Raw genomic sequence first — 22281 nt, 5'->3', positions numbered from 1 at the left:
GCATTACATCCAACTACTATTTGACAAATGTCATGTTGAATAGATTTTAGATATTCACCCACTTGGATCTCAAGAGTACAAAAACCATAAATTTAATTACAGACCCATTGCAAGAACACAAGCAATACTATATTAAATCCAAATCAGGCAGAAAGACTACTAAATAAAACAAAAAGGGAAAAAGGGTGCTACATAGGGTCTTCTAATTGGAATATCATTTTTTCTCGAAATCCAATCCCAAAATATTTCTATAGAGGTGTGATTTATGAAATAAAAAAATGTTAGTTTTGGTACAAGATTCATTCCATAAGAGAATATTATAGTTTTTTCTAATGGATTTTTTTTTAAAAATATTGGCAACCATACCGATTGGGCTTGAGATGTTGATTCTAATGAAAAATCAAAGGAGACTTATTGTTCTTCCATTGTTTGGGTGGATGACTTCGAAGAAAATATTGATTCGGGTGAAACCCCGAAACAAATTTACCATTCTTTGATTGTTTGGGTGGATGATCTCGAGGTGGTTCCCTTTTTAAAGGGATGTTTTTAAGGAAAGATGGTATAAATGGAAGCTTATACCCCTAAATATTACTGTTGTGCTCGACTGAGAAATGAGAATGTTGAAAGGTGGAGGCGACGAGGAGAGTAGATCCAAGAACCACTTTTATTTCAGATGAATCTATCACTTTGCTTAAGAGTAGAAGAAGTAAAAATTAATTCAAAATGTCATGGAAACTCTAAAGCACAATTTAATCTAATTACAAACCATTAATAGTTATATCCAAGAACATAGCTAAATATGTGCCAGGCATACAACCTTCAGTGATGGACAAATAAACAACACAAACAATGCAATTATCAAAGAAAGAAGAGCTTTTCCTTGCCACCACATTTTGTATGATATTGTTAAATGTGTTGGCACCAACTTGAAGCTCATTTTGAATAAAGTGGTTTCTAGAGGGATGTGCATTCTCACACCTCCTAAACATACCTTTCATCTTGCAACCATAATCTTAGCAAATGGTAGAGTCCATAAAACATTCGAATGATATATTTGTTAAGCAATACACAACTTTTTTGTGGATACTAGCAAACTAAAATTAAATCTTTAAAAAGATTAACATTCATTGGTTGTTAAAGCTCACAATTTAAGGTTTGAGCCTAGGCAATAGTTTCCTTCAACAAGAACTTATTCCACACCTCTTTTGCATATCCCCGTGCTATCCTCCATATTTCCCTTACACTCTATATTTATATTCATATTGCATACTAATTTTATTATACACATCTTAGATGTCCATTACATATTTATTAAGTTTATTTAAAAATAGAGAAACATTTAAAAATTAAAATTAATTAGACTAGTTTAAATAGTAAGAGCATGTTCTCATGCTGCTGCTAGGCTTATCTTGGCTAGCAGCAGTTGCTCAATAAATTTAGGAGTAATATGTGGAGTTGATGGCCACGTGAAAACAAAAATTGCTACTTATTTTTAAACATTACTCTTAAATATATTTTTTTAAAGAAAAAATTACTATTATCTGTTGTAAATAAAATATAGATACATAATGTTAGGCCAATAACAAATAAGATAACTCTTTTTTATGTGGCCACTTCTAACTTTTTTCAATAATCTTATTTTAAGCCTTTGTTTTCTCTCATAGCTTATATTCAATTCTTAAACAATAGCTTACACTTATGTAGGAAAAGATTCCAATTGTTCCCTTTCTTAGAATTTAGAATTTACATGAGAACACTTCAGCTGGGAACACTTCAGCAGAAATGATATTTAAGCACCTGCATAGGAAAATAAAGTAAGCATTTAGAATTTGTTAAATCTTCATGCCTATAGTTCTATGCATGAACTCAAAAAAAAAAAAACAAACATGAAAAACATTTTCAATCTACTTACCAAGCCTATTCTTGTGAAATTATGGGACACCGGGCGCACGTGAAAATCTTTGAGCGGGCGTTTTTGACACATTTTACGCCCGGGGGAATGAATCCAGTAAGAATATATGGTTTCCACAGGCCTCGTTGACTTTCCCTTGCCATATAATGATAAAGAAGATGGCTTTTTAAGCATCTCCACACAGATTAAACGAAAATATTTCCGCTAATTCGAACTCTTTAGGCAGGTTTTCAATTTTGTTTGCATTTAAAGAGGACCACATATACCAGGCCGAGTGATTTTGTTTTCTAATTGGCCGATCCTGTGATATTTTGGTTTCAAAAAGACAAACTATTGAGAAAACTGCAATATGGCAGAAACTGGAAACGGAGGATACGTGGATAGTGAGGCGGTGGTGGCAACCAAAATGCTGGCAGCCGAATTGTGCAAACAATTTTATGGGTTGGGATGGGTTTCAGGAACTGGCGGTAGCATCACCCTTAAAGTTCATGATCCCGCCGTGCCCAAATCAAAACAACTAATTGTTATGGCACCTTCAGGCGAGCTGTTTTTAAAGTTGGGTTTTGCTTTTTAGGTTATGCTCATATGTTTGGTAGGTCTTCAATTGTCGTATTTTCCAACAGGAGTGCAGAAAGAGAGAATGGTAGCAGAAGATATGTACGTGTTAACTGCAAATGGCTCAGTGTTGTCTGCCCCTCTACCCAAGCCTGTCCCTCACAAGCCCCCGAAGTGTAGTGAATGTGCCCCTCTCTTTCTCAAGGTACGCCTTTCACAATTACCCCATTTGATAAAGTTCTAGTCATTTTCTGTTTGATTAGACGTGAATTGTTGGAAATGCTGTTCAAGTGCTGGTTAGAACATCTGCCACAATTGAGTTCGCAATGAGTCTTTGCAATTGAGTGGTAGGGGAGTTGCACCTAGTAGTTTAAGTGCGGAGATCAGTAAGAGTATATTATTCACAAACGAGGCTGAATTTTTGGGTTGGTTTCAATATAACAAGACATGATATCCTTTTCATCCGAACACAGATGCAGGTAAAAGTTGAATTGCTCATGTGCAGAAAATCGTGTGTAATTAATGCCTTTCACTCTGTAGTGACCTAAACTAAATAAATCAGTATAATATACCTCAACCAACGGTATGCGAAAAATTAATCCAGAATTGTTCTAACCAACACGCAGACACATATATTTAATATTTTTCTTTTTTCAGTCATACACATCCATCAATCAATTAACATGACATTCCTTTCTGGCACTCCAATCATACAAGCTCTTCACAAAGTGATACAGAACTGACCGTATTTGAAGATTCTGATGCACTCTGCGGTCTGAATTCTCTTCGGACGAATCTGCTTCCAAGATATTCCACATTCCCATTATGAGTGATTTCCTCTATAAGATGACAGGTTTATGCGTGAAGGATTTACTCTCCAATCCGCCCAGCTACTTTAGCAATGCCATTAGCACTGAAATGAGGGTTGAATCCTTTGCTAGTTTTTTAAAAATGTCCTCTTTTCTGCCTTATGTGTTGTTTTATAATCACAGCGTCCACAATTATTGGCAGTTAGTCCTCAGTTGGTGGCAGATGACTAATAAACTACTCCCTCAATCGACTGGGTCTTAACTAAGGTGCTCACTCCCTAATTGGTGGCAGTTACAAATGGTTTAACCTCTCAATTGGTGGCAGTTTCAAACAGTTAATCTCCTTAAATGATGACAGTTCCAACAGTTAACAGGCCACATGTCCACCTTTAGTCTAGTTCTAACTGTTTTTTTTTCGGTAAAAGGCTGAAACCCTGTAATTTATATATTAAAATAAAATAAAAGATAAATACAGTCTCCGTTCAAATGGGTATTGGTAGGAAAGAACGGAGAAGAAAACCTCCAGTCTTGCCCGGGACCGAAGTCCTATTTTATTACATAGAATAAAAGGGGCATACCCCAGTTTTACAGAATATAGTGATGAGAGTGCTTTCTCAGATGGTTCCAAATGCTCAAATGCTTGAACCTTGACGGATATCCCTTATCATATTGGGGATTTTGGATAGCTGCCCTTCTCTTACATTGAAGATCCCTTCTGCTGATTAGTTTTGAAATGCCTTGGATTAAAGGAGCTTTATATTCTTCATTTTATAACTAGCCTCTGATCTCTGATGGTGATTCTTCCTTCTGGCCAAAGTTAATTCACTGCAGCTATTAACAGCTTCCATCTTATATTGAAGTTAGCATGCAAACACTAAAAAGTAACCTCCTTTCTAGATCATTTCATTCTATGTTGAGTCCACTCTGGATTTTAGATTTCTATGTAATGGTTTGAGATTTGTATTTTTAGGGGGTTAATTAGAATCTTGCAGGTTTTTCAGCACTGAATTAATGAGTTCAAAGATGAGATTTGATGTATGCCACCATATTTATAGGTATTGTGTTGGCCCAAGTTTCATGTTGGTTAATCAATTTTAAATTTTCCTTATATCATTTGTGGTTTGAAACTAGATTCAAGGACTGCAGGGAGAGACAGTGAGAGTCTTGACGAAGTTGATGTTTTCTGCTTCATTTAGAGGATTAATCCATTCATTTAAATTGTTAATGTAAAACAGTGAGACATGCGTCTATGATTATTTGACAGATTTATGTCAAATTAATGTATTTTAAGCAGGTTTGATTAGAAACCAGTATAACATTTTTTAAAATAGGCTTCTTTTGAATTGAATCCGATATTACAATTGAATCTATAAATAGAGGTCGAGACGTAATTGAAGAGCCTTTTATGGGTTAGTAATTCTTAATTTACGACAGTAATCCAGTTCTGAAGCATGTTGTCTGCATTGTAAATGTCAAATAGAGTTTTTGTTTCATTTTGTTAATTGTAGGATTACACACAAGATTTATCAGTTAGAGATTTAGGGCTCCATTATTAGAAAACAAGATTGAGACGGAAATTCCTGTATTCTTGCTGTGCAGAAAGTGAAACAATATAACACCAAATTTAATATAATTATATCTTGCTCTATTCATAGTTATTTGAGTAAATACATTACTGGTATGAGTTGCTCCAGATGAAGAGAAAAAACAAAGGGAGCAGCATTTCAAGGGTGTTGTATGTATAAGATGGAACCAAAAAGAGTAATGCTGACAGAAAACAGGAAAAATACAGAGCCAGGAGGGACAAGACGCAAGCTATTAAAAATCCTGCTAAGAAGCTAAGAGACGGAAGAGATTTCCCCGAGCCTAATCAAAAAAGGGGGATGGGGGGGGGGTGAAACCCTAAGAGTGGCTTCTTGTAGGTGGCCACTGTTGGGCTCAAAGATCAAACCTTAGTCTAATTACAGTGTATCAACTAATGCTATAAAGTGTATTCTAGTTCTAACTGTTACTAAACATAAAAGTGCAGTGGAAAGGGCTGATGTCAACATGCTGAAAATGCTTTATTCTAACCTTTAACTCTTTTGCTCGCAGACACCGTTGTTTGTTAACTGGAGGACACAAAGACACAGTTGTTTCACAACTGAAAACTCAGCTATCTTATTTCAAACATCAACATTACTGATTGAATACCCGGTCATATCTAATTGTAAACCTAAGACAACACATACTGAGTGCTGCAGGTTAAAAGGGGACATGTTAATTTGCCCTTCTCAAAATTACTTTCCCAAGGGTAGTGAGAGCCAAAGGAATTAAGCGAATTTTTTGACAGGGTCTTGGTGGCTGAGAACTGGTAGTTTCAATAATGAAAGGTTGCCTGAGAGCCAAAGAAGAGATTTGTCTGGACCCACCCGAGATCCAGTAAGTTGTTGCTGCTGTGTTGCCTCTTAGAATAGTAGGGGGCTCTTGTCAACCCCATGGACCATCTACCATCCATTAATAGTTAGGAGTTAGTGGCCGGTCATTTTTTGCTGTGGATTCCCACAATACAATAGAAGCTCTCCCACCCTGCAGGGAGGGCTGCTACTATATTGCCAGTGCACTACTATTATAAGGGGTGCTTGGCCTAGATGCTAGATTGGAATGTTGCCCATGGCGGTTTGTCTATGTGTCCATATGTAGTTAGGCAGTAGGTGACCTTGATCTGTCTGTATAGGTATAGGGAAAAATCTGTCCTTTTCAAAGTACATCCTTTACAAGTTGATTCCTGCATGGACCAGGATCCTAAACTACTACACTAGCGATTAATTTGGACTTGAGAAGAAGGAGCTCTGTGCTTCTTTCCACAAATTGTGATTTTCACCGTGCCAATCAAATGTTGTATTCATGATCCAATTGCTGCTTATGGTTGAGGCTCAATAACTTTTATTGCTTGCTTGATTGTGTGAAAGTGAGGCTAGTATGTTTAAGATATTCTAATGCATGTGATGTTGAACCCTGAGAATTTCCATCCACACTGGTCAGACTCATACTCAATTATATACTACTTTTTTGTTGCCTGCTGCTGTCTGAATCATTAGCCTGATACTCAAGTTCACGTGGTGATGACCATCTTTTCAAGGCCTGAAATTTGACAGATTTTTCTTGGACATTGCTATAAACAATTGGAATATCTCTTTTAAATATTGCAAGTGAAACTTTGCACTCAATACGCAATACTGATTTTTGATTGTTTTCATTGATAAAAACAGTTGTCTGTTATCACTTTAAGCTTATTGTTCATTTGTGAAGTTGCCATCCTTGGTAAGATATATTAAGAAGTTTTGAAGTGCATTTGAAGGGAGCAAGGGGAATAAGATTTTATATCAAATCTGTAAAAGAGAATATAAAAGGGAAGATCATCATAGAAAGGTGAAGGCATAATTGTTAGAAGAGTTTATAGCAGAATTTTAAGAAGAGTACATGCAAATACAAAAGAGCATGCTGATGCAAATTGCGAACGTAAGTATATGCAGACTTAAAGGAGAAGTATCAAGAAAAGACAGTTTGGAGATGTGAATCAACAAAAATTTAATGGATGAAAGAAGGAATAAAGAAAGGAGCACATGATTCAAGGAAGGAAAAATAAAGGAATGGGAAGTAAGTAAATAGGAGATGTTTCAAAAGGACAGAAATTATGAAAGGTTGTACTCTTTCAAAGAATGCTACTTGTCAAAGGTTGTTACGCTTTTCAAAGGGCAAAAATTATGAAGACATGTGACCTCTCTTACATTGGAATATACAAAGGGAAGAAGGTTTTATTTGAGGAAACTCAAGGGATATCAATTGGGAATTAAATTTATTACTCTCATAGGGCTGTAAGGAGGGTGGTGAGTCAAGTCTTGTGAAATGGGGTGACCTTTTCTCCATTGAAATATGAAAGAAATTATCCCAATCATTCAAGGATCGCCAATGAATCATCACTCATGAATCAAGAAAAGCAATCATCATTTATCAGGTCAAACAAACAAGCAATCAGCAAGCCAATACCATTCATCAAGGAAGGTCAATTAAGAAGATCAAAGTGCTCCACATAAGATAAAATAATTCTAAGATCAACTTATAGAGGTAGCAAATACCTTAAAGAGTTAGTCCTCAGATCAGGCAGAATACAACAGATTGAAAATTTTAGATCTGCCTCTCTCAGCACTCTATTCTTACAATCAATTGTGGTGCATACATACGTATATATTCTGGTTATGCATAAATAGATAATGCTAGATGCTCATTTGATAGAATAATAGATTTCCATGACTTTTTGAAATCCATCTTGTAGGAAGGGACTGGGGCGGCAAGAGGAGGGTTGTAAGAGGGTTATCTAAGTAGGCCACCATAGAGTTGACTGTATAATTAGTTCCTAGGGACAAGAGGACTTTAATATAGAAGAACAAAGAAACCCACTTACAACCTCTGCCCATTTCTGCAATGATGGCACTTGTTTTTAGGAGGATGAGGCATATTAGGCTGCCTTGGTAGATGTCCATATTGACTGCCCATTAAGGCCAAGAGGGCTTTGGAAGACACTCTGCTCTTGGGTGTAGAAATGGCTTCAGGCAGACATATCATGTTTCTTCCTCCCAACTCAAACATGCTTGTATGATATTATTGATGATATATGAATATAATATTCACACACACACACACACACACACACACACACATTTCTTATGTTATGATTGTAGGATTCAAATCTAGGATCACATTATTTAAAGAGATATTTTACTTGGTAAGGTGTAATCCTAACCCTAGATTGTTGCAATTGTGATTCTAGGGAAAATTCTACTACAAATAAGAGAGAGGACATAGCAATTGGTATCAAAGCATAATCCTGGCAGCTTGTGGGACAAACCTACTTGAATTGCCATCTCATTAGGGTTAACTATTCAATCTTTTTTCTTAAGCAGGTTAAAAGTATAATCAAGTAGGTGAACATTGCATTTCTATATATACGTGTCTTGAACACCTTTGTGTCTAATATAAGCATGCCTACTTAAGTGTACCTTATATGCATACCCTTCACACGTATACCTTGTGTTGGCTTCACAAGTTACAACAGATGGATGGACTTCATGCATGTTTACTCCATAAGAAAATTATCATGATTGCTTTTGTGTATTGATTCATGTCTTACATGTCAGAAGTATTTATGTGCATTGTAATATGCCTTACATGTTTGATGTTTATTTATATGTATTGTTTCATGCCTTACATGTTTTACGTGTATTTATCTATTACTTCATGCTTTGTGCATTGTGTGTATTCACATGGATGACATAATCCATGCCTTATGTGTATTCATGTGTATGATCCATTCTGTATGCGTATTTTTGTGTATAATTCATGCCCTACATGTATTCTGTGTATACTTCATGCTCTATGCCCTACATGTCTCAAATGGATGCTTCATGCCTTGAGTATATATTCCATGTATCCCTGGCTGTTCTTACATCTTCTGTGAATTTATATGTTTGCTTCATGTTTGAGGTGTTTACAGCATGTTTACTTCATGGGTGTGCATGTTTTCCTAATGCATGCCTTATGTCTGAGGTGTTTTCAGCAAGTTATTCCATGTGTGAATACTTATAACTGTTTCTTCCAAGTTGAGAAGCATTCAGACAAATTTAACTCATTTTTTGTTCCGTCAATGTGTTTTATGAATTCTCATTTTGATGCTTTTGAGATTTGAATAGTCGTGTATCCAATTATAGCCCAGCTTGCACCAATTCAAATATTTTAAGCACTTGATGCCAATAATGAAGCACTATGTATTTGGGTTGGTTTTGCAATGATGCATCACAAACTAATGTTTAGGCTTCAGTCAAATGTTTGAAAATAGGAAGCCTTAGTTTTGTACTTTTGTTGATGAGATGGTAATCTAATATAGGGAGCAAGGGTTGAAATGCATAAAAACCTTAAATAGAGGAGTATTCTATGTCACAACCCCTTCCACTACTTCTAGGTATTAGAATATTGTAATGTTCCTTTAATGGTCATCCTAGTTAGTCTTTAGTTTATTAGATAGTTTCTATTTTTGTCTTTAGTTCACAATTGTTTCGTTTAGAAATATTGCCTTGTAAATCTGTATAAGAAGCTTTCATCTCCTTTTTTTAATATAGCATCACAACATTGATTTACCGTAACATGGTATCAAAGCGGGTCAATGGGATTTTGTAAAATTTGACAAATTTTTTAAGAAAAATTTGAGCCTCTTTTGATCTAGATATTTTTCCAAATAATTTTTTTGATTTTTTAAAGTAAAAGTTGTTGGGGGTATTTTATGAATATTTTGTGGTTTGTCTTCAAAGATTTTTGCTGAAAATCACAAGCCTGGTCGAAAATTTGATTGCGCAATTTTTTGGTTTGAGCAAAAGTCTTTGCTTTTTGAGGATTGCATGTACTTGCTTGTGCTTTTGTGAGTTGCATGTTGCTTTCATATGTTTTTTACCATGCGAAGTCTAATGTGGCAATGTACGAAGGTTTCTTTGATGGTTTTTCATAATTTTCCGCTTGAAAAAGTTCTGATGGATTTTCATAATTTTTCCCTTATAAAATTTCTGATGGCCTTTAATGACTTTTTCCACAAAAATTATTTGTTGGTTTTTAAAGATTTCCCTGAAAAATTATTTGTAGTGTTTAAATAATCTTTTCCTCAAAAGTTATCTTTTGGTTTTATAATAATTTTTGAAGAAAATTTATTTTTTGGGTTTATTGTTTTTCCTCAAAAATGTAGTTTTGTATTCTATGATCTGTGTCTTGGATTCTATTTTCTGGTTTTGATTGATTTTCCACCTCAAAAATCATATTCGTTCTTTTTCCAAATTTTCTTCTAAAAAATCGTTTCTTGCTTCTGTATCTCCCGAAGTTCGGATGAGATTTTCTGGTCAAAAGTTTTGTAGATTTTGGAAGGCTCAACAAAAGACTCATCTAAGTGGCAGAGTCATTGCTAGGCTCTCGCCTCTTGAGTGGAGCATTCTACAAAAGGGGGAACCCCTCTTTGTTATTTTTGGACGAATTTTGGCCAATCTTGGTCATTAAGATTTTGCATATCCAAGGAGGGTCTCAACAACAACAAAATGTTATGAAGAATTAATGAGCAGAAGACATGTACAATCTTTTATAGGGTAGTTAGACAATGACCATTAAGGGAGGGTATTAGAATAATGTAATGTTTCTTTAATGGTCGTCTTAGCTAGTCTTCAGTTTATTAGATAGTTTCTATTTTTGTCTTTAGTTAATGATTGTTTCTTTCAAAAACATCGTCTTTGGAAGGTATAGTTTAAAAGCTTTTAAATAATTTATTGAGATATTAGCAAAATATTAAGATAATAATCTTAGTTTATAGTTTTCTAATTATACACCCAAACTTTTGGGAAGATAAGGACCCCTTTATGATATAATTGATTGAAAGAAATTTCAATACAATCATTTCAACATTTCACCAATTTTGTTATCCTTTATTTAGTGTAAACTTTAAGAAACCCCCCCACTAGAAAAAAATATAAATTATTGGTGAATCTTTCATTATTTTGAAAAACCAAATTATTTTTATCGGCGAATCTCTCAATTTTTTTATTTTAAATATTATTTACATTGGCAATTATTTTTGAATCATAATCTTTGAGTAGAAAATATTGGCGATTCTCAATAATAATAGGAAGTTCACTAATCGTTATGGAATATTACATTTCAAAATTGAACATGTTTTATCTCGTGGAAATTATGAGGATAATTACATTATATTTTAAATCAATGGTGAAAACTAAATATTGGTAATATATTTCTAAAGTGACTATTAATTATGATAATTATTGGTGAATTCATTTTAATTTCTTTGATAAATATAATATTTAGGTGAATCAAATCTAATCATGTATTGAATATTGTGGCGAATCTTTGAGTTTAATTTTTTTAATAAAATAAATTATTGAGCGATTTTAAATATTTTAGAGCTAAATTTAATAAAAATGTGGCGATTTAGGTTGCATTAAATCTTAAATTATTAGCCAAATTACTAGCAAAATTTTTCTAAAATTCACAAAATTACGAATATTCACCACTAAAAAACACCCTACCTTTATTTATTCAACATCTAGATATTTCCTTTACGACTTAGGACTGGTGATGATTATATCAAGGGATAGATAATCATAAGAAAGTAGGGTTTCATTAATGCCATACAGAACTTGAATGAATATGTAGGAAGGGAATGATTACCTTTTAGTATGAAAACCTTCACCTTTTCATTATAATCTTTCTTAACTCATTTAGAAGCGTTCACTTTTAAATAATGTCCTCTGTATGCGTAATAAAGTACAACTGTCATTATCATATGTGTTGCAAGAACTCATTATTGATTTTAGGAGATCTTTTAGTATAATGAAAGACTATCATTTATTAGATGTCCTCTCCAAATCGTATCCTTTAGGTGTCCTATTTTAATGGCTCCCTTGGCTATCTGGTTTTAATGGTTTCTTGATGTCGAAAGGAGCTATCTTTGGATTATTGTTTTAGTCTGTACCTACTATATTGTGTCATGGATACTGGTGTAGTTCTTTTCCATCAGTATGAGAACCGAACAATGACCTTTCTCGGTTCAGTGAAACTAGAAAGATGGAGTAGGATTCTCCAAATTCAAGATGATATGGTTTGGTTCGTAGTAGACAGAGCTTTAGGGGAAAGCAATTTAACTACAGGAATTCACGGAGAATGAACATTGAAATCATTGGGTCGCTTTATATCAGTTTCCTTGAGAGCTGGAGCTATCCAATCGGATATAGTGAAGCTTTGTGAAACCATTTTGATCCTACATGGACGAAATGTTTACACCAAGCAGTCTTTAATATTAACGTATAAAATGGAAATTTTGTATCTTGAGGAGTATATGGACTGGCCTAGGGAGTCTTAAATGGGCAAAAGTCCCTAAACTTCCAGTTTTAACTATAAGACATCGGAATCTATTTGATAGGTTTTGGCCTGAAATGGAGGCAAATGTTTATTTTTTGTTGCAATGGTATAATATTGTCAAAGAAAGAAACAATTTCTGGCTTCTTCCAAGTTTCAAAAAGGCTAAATTAAACCCTCCACCTTTATCAATGGATGATGATCATAATGCATTTAGTTTGACCCTTCCTAGACTGAAAAGATCAAGCAACCCAAAGAAGGCTAAGGAAGAAGCAGTGACTGGTTTGGGGAAAGAGGCTGTAAAAACCCCAGCTGGCTATATCCTTAACAGTCATCTATTTTTCCTTTGCCAATCGATAGTCTAACATTTCATCAAACATTTGGCAATCTTTACTGTTATTGTTGCAAATTTGATAATCTGATTTTCAAAATTAGACTAGAGAATGCAATTGGGCACTTACAATTTTAGATCAATTTAATACTAAGAAGCTTGTATGAATGCCAACATTAATTCATAATTCTGCTCTACAAACTGTGCAATTATATAATTATGAAAGACAAACGATTTGCTCTAGCTTTAATTCATTACCAACAATGTTTCAAATAAATAGTAGCAGCAATAATATTTAAAATGCCAAGAATCTGGAACTATAGATTGGCTTTGACTTTTAATTTATAGTCCAATGTGAATCTACGACAGCCCCAATAATATATATCGCAAACCATATAAATTTAACGCAGCTCTTGAAAATTGTAACACGACCCCTCAGAAATGTCACACAAACCCTCCTTAGGTGAACATGACCCTGCAATTGATAAACTGTTGCCCTATAGTGAAACGACAGCCCTTTAACATTCAGATTGAACTCTCAGCCAGGATGTAGAAGCATAAAATTAATAATTCAGCCTTCAATTCGCTCTCTAGAATCTAGTCTTCAACACTTGTTCAATCAACTTCTCAATAACAGGAGATACAATAGAGAAGCAACCACAATTTGCTTTACCTTAGCAGCAAATTGCAAGATAAACTCAGAATCTAACCCTTATACTTGAGCAAGGGCATAAAACCACGACTCAAAATTGTCACAAAGACAACAAGCAAAGAGATAAACAAATAATCGGATGCTTTACTCATCAAATGGGCTCATATTTATAATCTCCAAATGGCACAAAGTTTTCCAAATGAACTTCACTTAAGAAGCTTCCCACACACAACATTAAAATATAATAAAGTGCTATTATAATTTAATTTATTAATTGCTTTTGGCTCTAAAAATGACCTTTTCCACCATAAGTTAAAATTTTGACACATAAGGTCACTGTTTTTTGTTCCCATGATTTAAAACTTTTTTTCCCGGTTCCAATGAGCAGCTATGATACTGAGGTGACCAACCAACAACACTATCAAAAATAGCAACCTCAGTGTATTTATATGAATAATAATAATAATTCACCTGTCTTGTGAAAACAACTGAAGAGGCATCAAAATCAAGATCTGACAACACCAAAGTGATCTTGATCAAGAAAGATGATGAATGAACTTGATGGAGTGACTTACTATAAATAGTTGCTCCCTCCAAGATTCTTGGAACTCAAACTGGAAGCCCGAAATAAAAACTGAGAGCATCCTCCAACTCCTCTAACTCAACTGAGCTCATCGGAACCAACAGATTGATTTACTATAAATAGTAAGTCTCTCAAACAGAGCCAAAACACACCATAGGTTGTTGGAAAGCCTATAACCACACAACTAAGACCCTCAAATCCCACTGTCAGCTCACGAGGGTTGCGATGGTGAACTGACCTGGCCAACTGCAGGGACTTGCTAAAAATGGGGGCATTACAGTCCTCCCTCCCTGAGATTGCTTGTCCCCAAGCAATCTCAGAGCAAAATGAACATCACAATCCCCCTGGATCCCAAAGGTAGAACTGCGTACTATCCCTGTTGTGTACAAGAAACCCTTGTAGCATCAACACCCAGAGAATTGATATGAATGACAAAATCATCTGGAAACTAACTGTAGACGCTAATGGTGATGACAACCCATCTGAACTCAATCTAATTGAAATACCAACTTTGTCCACACCTGAGTCCCCATCACACTGATACTCACACCCAACTACATTGTGGAGATGGTAACAACCATAGGTAACTGAAACACTACCACCAATTCCAACCTCTGCCAAATTGTCCCGGGTGTGTAGATACTGCAAGGGGTCTAACTTGCAGCTGTGAATCCCATCTGCAAAAGATGGTGCTAACCCATTCCATAATGTATGGTATGAAACTGGAGCCAACCCACACCGACATGAAACCAAGTCCTCTACTTGTGGGTCAAAAGAAAAGTGATGAGCACTCCTCACAGTGTAATGTTGATAAAAACTCCCCATCTCTGTCAAGGGCTCATCATCATCAAATTGGGAATTAGAAGATGGCTCCAATCTTTGACTCCGAACTATTGGTCAAGAAGGATCGTGGGTAACCCTCTCAGCAAAACCAACCTCGAAATCCCTGTGGGGAAGCATAGTAGACAAAGTCTTTACAATCTTTCCCACCAACCTTTGAATAGCACGAGAGCCTAAAATGAGAGTACCAATAGACATTCTGTATGAATCCTCCCTCACATCTGAGCTCTCCAATAGATATTCCATGAAGGACTTTATGGAGTAGAAATTATATGTGGAATCATCAACCTGCTCCCCTGCAACTCACAATTGATCCCTCTGAAAATGTGGCACTGCCAACTGTCCAATGCTATCAGTTGTATGAGATGAAGAAATAGATTCGTTTCCAACAGAAGGAAGCAAATCAGCATGAGAGCCCAACTCCCTTGATACTCTCATCTCATCCGTATCTACTGCACCAATATCCTGGACGGATGCATCGGCCATATCATCACGTCCATCATTCCCAACCGTAGAAGCAAACTCACCACCAACCACAATATGCAACTGAATTAGATTTGGGGCTGGTGTGGTCTGAACATGCTCCAACTCCACGGTCATCTCATCCAATTGTGACTGTGACTCTTGAAGAGCCCACTGAGCCCACTGAAGAGAGTCCATAGTCACCTCAAGCCCTTGGGTGAGCTCCACCACCTCCTCTTTTTCTAACAATGTTTCATGATAGGTGCTACCCTACTCCAGAACGTAATACCTATCAACAACTAGCTGCGAGTAATTATGCTTCAAGATCCTGACAGCCTCTCAAAGCGCATGAACCTCTACTAGAGAAAGAGTACTATCACTGCCCTCATCAGACATAGGAGCACCCTAACCAGATGTAGCTAACATCTGACGGATAGCATCATGATGCCCAAGAGCTGAAGAAATGTCACTATCACTCACCATCAGCTGACTGGTCACATGATGTCTCTATAACCCCTAACTGCTATGCAATCTCTCTGTCTCACTAACTACACTATGATAGGAAACTGAATCAGAACTACCCACCACAAGATCACTCATACGAGTGCCTTCACCCTCACACAACTCCTCATCTGAAGAAATGGAAGCCCTCACAATATCAATCTCCTCGCATGTCTTAGCTTCCACGTCAAATGTAAGATCATGTAAACATTGATTCTGGGACTCATCAAAAACCTCCTCGGAGTCATCACCCAATATCTGATAAGGGATATCATACCTAGTGCAGCTCATAGGATCATCAAATGTGTCCATACCATCTGCATCCACATCTCTCGACTTCGTTGTAACACCTATATCACCAACATCATATTTGGGTGACTCCATACATGCCTTGGTCCCACCTAAGGAAGCAACTGCCTCCTATATTGGAGCAACACTACAATAGCTGACATATAAGTCGCCAATAACAAGTCCCTCCTCCGGTGAGTCTGAAAAGTCAGTGACAACTATATCATCAACTGCCTCTGAACTAACCATAGCGACTACCTTGGGAGCCTCAATCTGTTGAAGCTCAGTGCTTCTATCCATCAAGGGTATTGACACATCTACCGATCTTTGTGAAATGAGTTTATTATCAACACTGCAGATGGGGCTAGCAGGTGCTGTACTAAATATAGGTACATTGGCATCATGGACACCTGTCGGGGAAAACTCAAGCTTCCTTCCCTGCCACCTCGATGTCGGCCTTCTAAAGGCGGAAACCATATACCTCGCTACCCTCTCAACTGTCGCGGGATCCGACACTCTCCGCCGACCTTTGTTGATGAAGCTTCAGTTTCTCCAAACTCTCTTGCAAGACATTCATTTTTACACTAACTTCCTCATTACTCCATTGACTTCTAGAACTGCCAGTCCTATGTCTATCTATAGCTGGAGAAAATAAAGTGCTGGTCACTCTAGAAATCAGATCTAAAAATTTTCAAAGTCAGCACCGAACAAAATAAAAACTGAGCCCAATTCTTGTAGGCTAGCAGGAAACCGCTCTGATACCACTGTAAAAGCCCCAGCTGGCTATATCCTTAACAATCATCAATTTTCCTTTGCTAATCAATAGTCTAACATTTCGTCAAACATTTGACAATCTTTACTGTTATTGTTGCAAATTTGATAATCCGATTTTTGAAATTACACTAGAGAATGCAATTGGGCACTTACAATTTCAGATCAATTTAATACTAAGAAGTTTGTATGAATGCCAACATTAATTCATAATTCTGCCCTACGAACTGTGCAATTATAGAATAATGAAAGACAAACGATTTGCTCCAGCTTTAATTCATTACCAACAATGTTTCAAACAAATAGTAACAACAATAATATTTAAAATGCCAAGAACTGGGAAATATAGATTGGCTTTGGCTTTTAATTTACAGTCCAATGTGATCTACAACATCCCCAGTAATATATATCGCAAGTCATATAAATTTAACGCAGCTCTTGAAAATTGTAACACGAACCCTCAAAAATGTCACACAAACCCTCCTTAGGTGAACCTGACCGTGCAATTGATAAACTGCTGCCCTATAGTGAAACGACAGCCTTGTAACATTCAGATTGAACTCTCAGCCAGGATGTAGAAGCATAAAATTAATAATTCAGCCTTCAATTTGCTCTCTAGAATCCAGTCTTCAACACTTGTTCAATCAACTTCTCAATGACAGTAGATACAGTAGAGAAGCAATCACAATTTGCTTTACTTCAACAGCGAATTACAAGATAAACTCAGAATCTAACCCTTATACTTCAGCAAGGGCATAAAACCATAGACTCAGAATTGTCACAAAGACAACAAGCAAAGACATAAACAAATAATCAGATGCTTTACTTATCTAATGGGCTCATATTTAGAATCTCCAAATGGCACAAAGTTTCCTGAATGAACTTCACTTAAGAAGCTTCCCACACACAACATTAAAATATAATAAAGTGCCATTAGAATCTGATTTATTAATTGCTTTTCGCTCCGAAAATGACCTTTTCCACCATAACTTAAAATTTTGACACGTAAGGTCACTGTTTCTTGTTCCCATGATTTAAAACTTTTCGTCTCGGTTCCAACGAGCTATGATACTGAGGTGACCAACCAACAACACTATCAAAAATAACAACCTTAGCATATTTATATGAATAATAATAATAATTCACCCATCTTGCGAAAACAACTGAAGAGGCATTAGAATCAAAATCTGACAACACCAAAGTGATCTTGATGATGAAAGATGATGAATGAACCTGACGGGGTGACTTACCATAAATAGTTGCTCCGTCCAAGGTTCTTGGAACTCAAACTGGAAGCCCGAAATAAAAACTGAGAGTATCCTCCAACTCCTCTAACTCAACTGAGCTCATCGGAACCGACAAATTGACTTACTATAAATAGTAAGTCTCTCAAACAGAGCCAAAACACACCATAGGCTGCTGGAAAGCCTATAACCACACAACTGAGACCCTCAAATCCCACTATCATCTCGTGAGGGTCGCGATGGTGAACTAACCTAGCCAACTGCAGGAACCTGCTAAAAGTGGGGACATTACAGAGGTGGATGATGAAGAAACTGATGAAGAATTACTAGTTATGCGACTAAAGGGCATGTGAAGGTTTTTCTATGCTAGGTTTTTTGGTTTTCCTAAAACTTAGAGTCATTTTGATAGTTTGATACGTTAATGTATATACTTGGACTTATAAAACGATCTGTCTTGTTAATGGTAAGTGCGTGCATAGTTTGCTTATGTAATTACCTTTGTAGGCTTTTAAGGGTAGTCCCTAGGAGTTTACTTGTGTAAAGATTTGTGTATCTAGGTTTTTGTTGCCAAGTTTAGTCTTACCCCTTTAAAGCTTGAAGTCATTAGTACGAAAGTGAGTGTGTGTCCAAGATATGATGTCTAAGTATCTGTTAGGTCACTTACTTCTCATCTTTCCCGAGTGCTCTACTTTATTTGTTTTTTGGGCTTCACTTTGTATTACCTTTACCTATTGTTTCTAAGCGGGTTTCCTGTTTTTCCAGTGCGCACGAGGTCTAGGTGATCTAGGCATGGTTGGGATGTGTTCTGGTGTCCTCTCGATGAGAAGTACGTGTTCCACATTTCATTCTCTGCTATCTTTCCCTAACATTCCATATCCCACGGTTTTCGAGCTTTCGAGCTGTTTTTCCCCTTGAGCGAACTCTATCAAGTGCATATCCGAAGCTTGAAGCCGTAATAGTGATTAATAGGCTGTGAATATGATTATGTCATGCCCAAAGGCCTATGAAGCTGTGGATAGAAGCCAGAGTGAATCCCATTCAAACTCATGGAGGTAAAATCAAGTGCTATGAGGGAACACAGGTCTGTGGTTTTTCTGTTGCATATTCATGGAAATGAAGTTGTTTAGTTATGATTCCGAAGCTGTATGAACTTGAGCCAAATCTTAGTCCCAATGATCAAATAGTATGAGCACGAGGTTGAATGAACCATTTATGGGCTCATAATCAGAAAGGCATGGTCGAGATCTAGCTTCGAGGCCATCAGATTGAGGTGAAAGGATGAAGTGCTATTGCTGTGCTCCAGTTCGAAAAATGTTGATGGGAAAGGAGTTTTCCGCCCCAAGGCAATGAAAAGGGCCTCTTCTCTGAAGGCCTTGAAAATAGAAAGTCAAGTTACTCTAAAGTACAAATATCCTTTGGAGATGCTCAAAAGATACTTCTAGGAAAGTTAGTGATGGAACGTGTCCTCGATATAAAGGAGAGATGCAATGATAAAAGCTTTAGACGGAAAGTGAAAGGATGAAGTGCGCAAGCTAGCAAAAGGATTACTCCCCGTGTTGCGATTTCGGATTGAAGGAAAATGGGTTTTGTGGAAAAGCTAAGTGTTTCTCTATCTCTTGCATGTGTTAATATTATTAAGTATATCTACATTTCGGACCATGAGGCGAAGTAAGGCACTTCCCGTAAGGTTAAAGTATTTGTATTGTTAAGTGGTTCTAACTCTATCACTTTAAGTAAAGTAATAGAGCTTTTGGGAATTTAAGATTTTACATGCAAATGAACAGAAAGTTTAAATAGCTGTTACTCATGGAATTAAATGCAAATCACTGCCATTATAATCGTTGGCCAAACTTAATTTCATTCGTGTCGTGCCAACTTTCTAATTCCTAAAGCTATTTCATTGGAATTGCATGCAATTGGTTTCTTCAAGTATATTTAAACGACTATTTATCGAAAACTGCATCCTGTGTAATCATAGCAAATGACAATCAGAGCTGTTGGTTACGATAAGTTAATTGGCTTGGAGAGTGAGTTAAAGGAGCTTACAGGCACATCCTTCAAATTCTACGATTTGGGTGATCGTCATAGAAGACTTAATTCTCAACCCATTCACCCAATCACTCAGAAGCTTAAAGAGAGTGGACTGGTTGAAGTAGCTGGTATTCTGATGGAAGTGCATGCACCTGAGCTTGTAAGGGAATGCATCGAGAGATCCAATCCGGAAACTAAGCAGATTCTATTTCCCGATCAATCTATTCTCATCTCAATCAAAAAGGCACTGATGCAGTCTGCATTTGACATTCTTGTGAAGGAGCAATATTGTGATGTTGATTTCGGGTCTTCCATGTCCATGTTTAACGAAAAGAAGACCCTTAGACGAGAAGACTTGCAGAGGACATGGTTCCAGACTACTTGCTCAAAAAAGAGCAAAATGCCAAAGACCCTCTTTGGCACAAATCTGAAACTAGAGATTGTGGATATCCTCACACTCCTCAGACTGAAAGGAAAAGAGGAGATTTTGGAGTTCATCGAGCACCATTTCTTCCTAGTGCAAGCAATATGAGGATATGCAGATCGATTGGGCACAGATAATTTGTGATGAGCTTGCCTCGTGGTTGAATTCAACCAAAAGATTCAAGCAATTCTACATGTCCTCTTATCTGATCTATGCATTGGCAACTCACCACTTGTGGCCCGGCCTCCCTAGCATCCCAAATTATGATGAGCGTACCAAAGTTTATGAATTTTACCCACATCTGCAGTTGCAAAGAAGCTATGAGGAGTACGTAGTTGTCAACGATGCCTTCACAATAAGGCTATGCTGAGAATTGCAAGGATGCCCTGAAAGGAGATTCTCACTAGAGGCAATTTCGGCCATAAGCCAATTTGGATGCTCATTTATCTAGTTCCCGAGTTTCTCCTATTTTTGAATAGGAGCTTATGACGGCTTTCCTAAGAGGTTGCCGAGGTATCCAGAGGACAAGGCGGTCTTAGTCAAACTATGTTGACAAATCTTGGAAGTGAATACCCTGTGCTCCAATGTAAAGAAGGTAGCCAGGATTCTCTTTCCTATAGTGGTTGGCCCATATTCATGTATCTCTAGATCAAATGCTCAGAATTTGGTAAAGAGCTTTGAGAGAAAAATTAAGTTGTTAGACTATGAGGTGCTCAGGTCTTAATATGATCTAGTTAAATTTGTAAGGGATCATTTGAAGTTGGGATATGCCTACAGGCATGTTCTGGATATTGAAGACTTCTGGTCCAAGTGTCTCAATGAGTACCAAATTTGGGGAAATTTTGGTCATGGCTAACCATTGATTAGATTAAGTTATATAATGATTCTATTTATGTTTCTGACCTTGCAGATGATGGAGCCTACATGCACCCCACATCTTACGAAAAGATCATAGGCACCCCAATTTTGTCAACCCCATCTACAGATCTAGTCATTGACTCTGTGGAGGTTCTTATGCAGGGGATAATCAAGAGAATAGACAAATGGGTAGAGTGGACCCGAGCGAGGAAAAAGAGGATTGGAAGCATTGGTTCTACGGGTGGAGTATCAGGTGGAGCAGCCCAATCAATCGCAACAACAACCACTACAACCACTACATCAACGTCTGTAGGGCCATTATAGTCCATTGGCCAAGGTGGAGACCAGCCTCTGGAAAAGAATGTGCCACTCACTCCTACCTGTGGAGTTGGCCCTCTTTCAAACATCGAGAAGATTGGGGAGAAGGAGGATGAAAAGGATAAGGGGAAAGAACAAGAAAAATTAGTGGCCAAGCCATCTTCCCTTGTTCAAGTCATCAATTTGGATGGCAACAATAACCCCATGGATGGCCAAGACTAAGATGCATCTCAGCAAGGGGATACCTTAGCCCTTTCAGTAACTAAGGTCGTTGCCTTCCTTGTAGCTTTTTAGAGCAAGCCAACTCTATTGATCCCGAGGAAGCTGTTTGACCCCATTGCATTGCAATCCGCTATCAATGTGCTCTTTATAGAGTCATGGCTCGAAGAGACCATTGATAGGAAGAAGAGGAGATATAAGGATGCAGCCCCATCAAAGGACTTGATCACACAAGTCACCTCCTCTCAGCCATCCAAGAAGACAAAGAAGCAGAAGACGATTGCTGCACTAGCTACGGATTCAACAACTGGCCATATGCTAGTTGAGATTGTTGTAAAGAAGGTAAATTTCATGAGCTCTCAAAGTATAACAAATGGATTTTTATAACAAAATAAAGGAGATCTAGAAAGAGTTTTCCTCAACTAATTAATCAAAACAAAATATCTTGAATTCCTTTTCATGAGACATTAACTGATTTTAACTACTAACAATTAACTGAGATAACAAAACTAAACTGAAATAACTATAATAATGTTCAACTGA

The 22281-nt window shown here is 36.9% G+C and overlaps 1 protein-coding gene across 1 annotated transcript in view; it reads left to right on the top strand.

Moving 5' to 3' along the window:
* Positions 1-2084: 2084 nt before the first annotated feature.
* Positions 2085-22281, top strand: part of LOC149579405 (haloacid dehalogenase-like hydrolase family protein) — a 114440-nt gene continuing 94243 nt past the window's right edge. The window contains exons 1-2 of the mRNA XM_089832524.1: positions 2085-2451; positions 2536-2672. Coding sequence (XP_089688650.1) covers positions 2262-2451; positions 2536-2672 — 327 coding nt within the window. The 5' untranslated portion in view covers positions 2085-2261. The remainder of the gene's footprint in view (positions 2452-2535; positions 2673-22281) is intronic.

The sequence above is a fragment of the Cupressus sempervirens genome, chromosome 1 (assembly GCF_028749045.1).
Source record: "Cupressus sempervirens isolate cs-2001-9-10 chromosome 1, ASM2874904v1, whole genome shotgun sequence".
Classification (NCBI taxonomy): Eukaryota; Viridiplantae; Streptophyta; class Pinopsida; order Cupressales; family Cupressaceae; genus Cupressus; species Cupressus sempervirens.
Note: the sequence above shows the minus strand (reverse complement) of the source record. Positions and strands in the feature narration are given on the sequence as shown.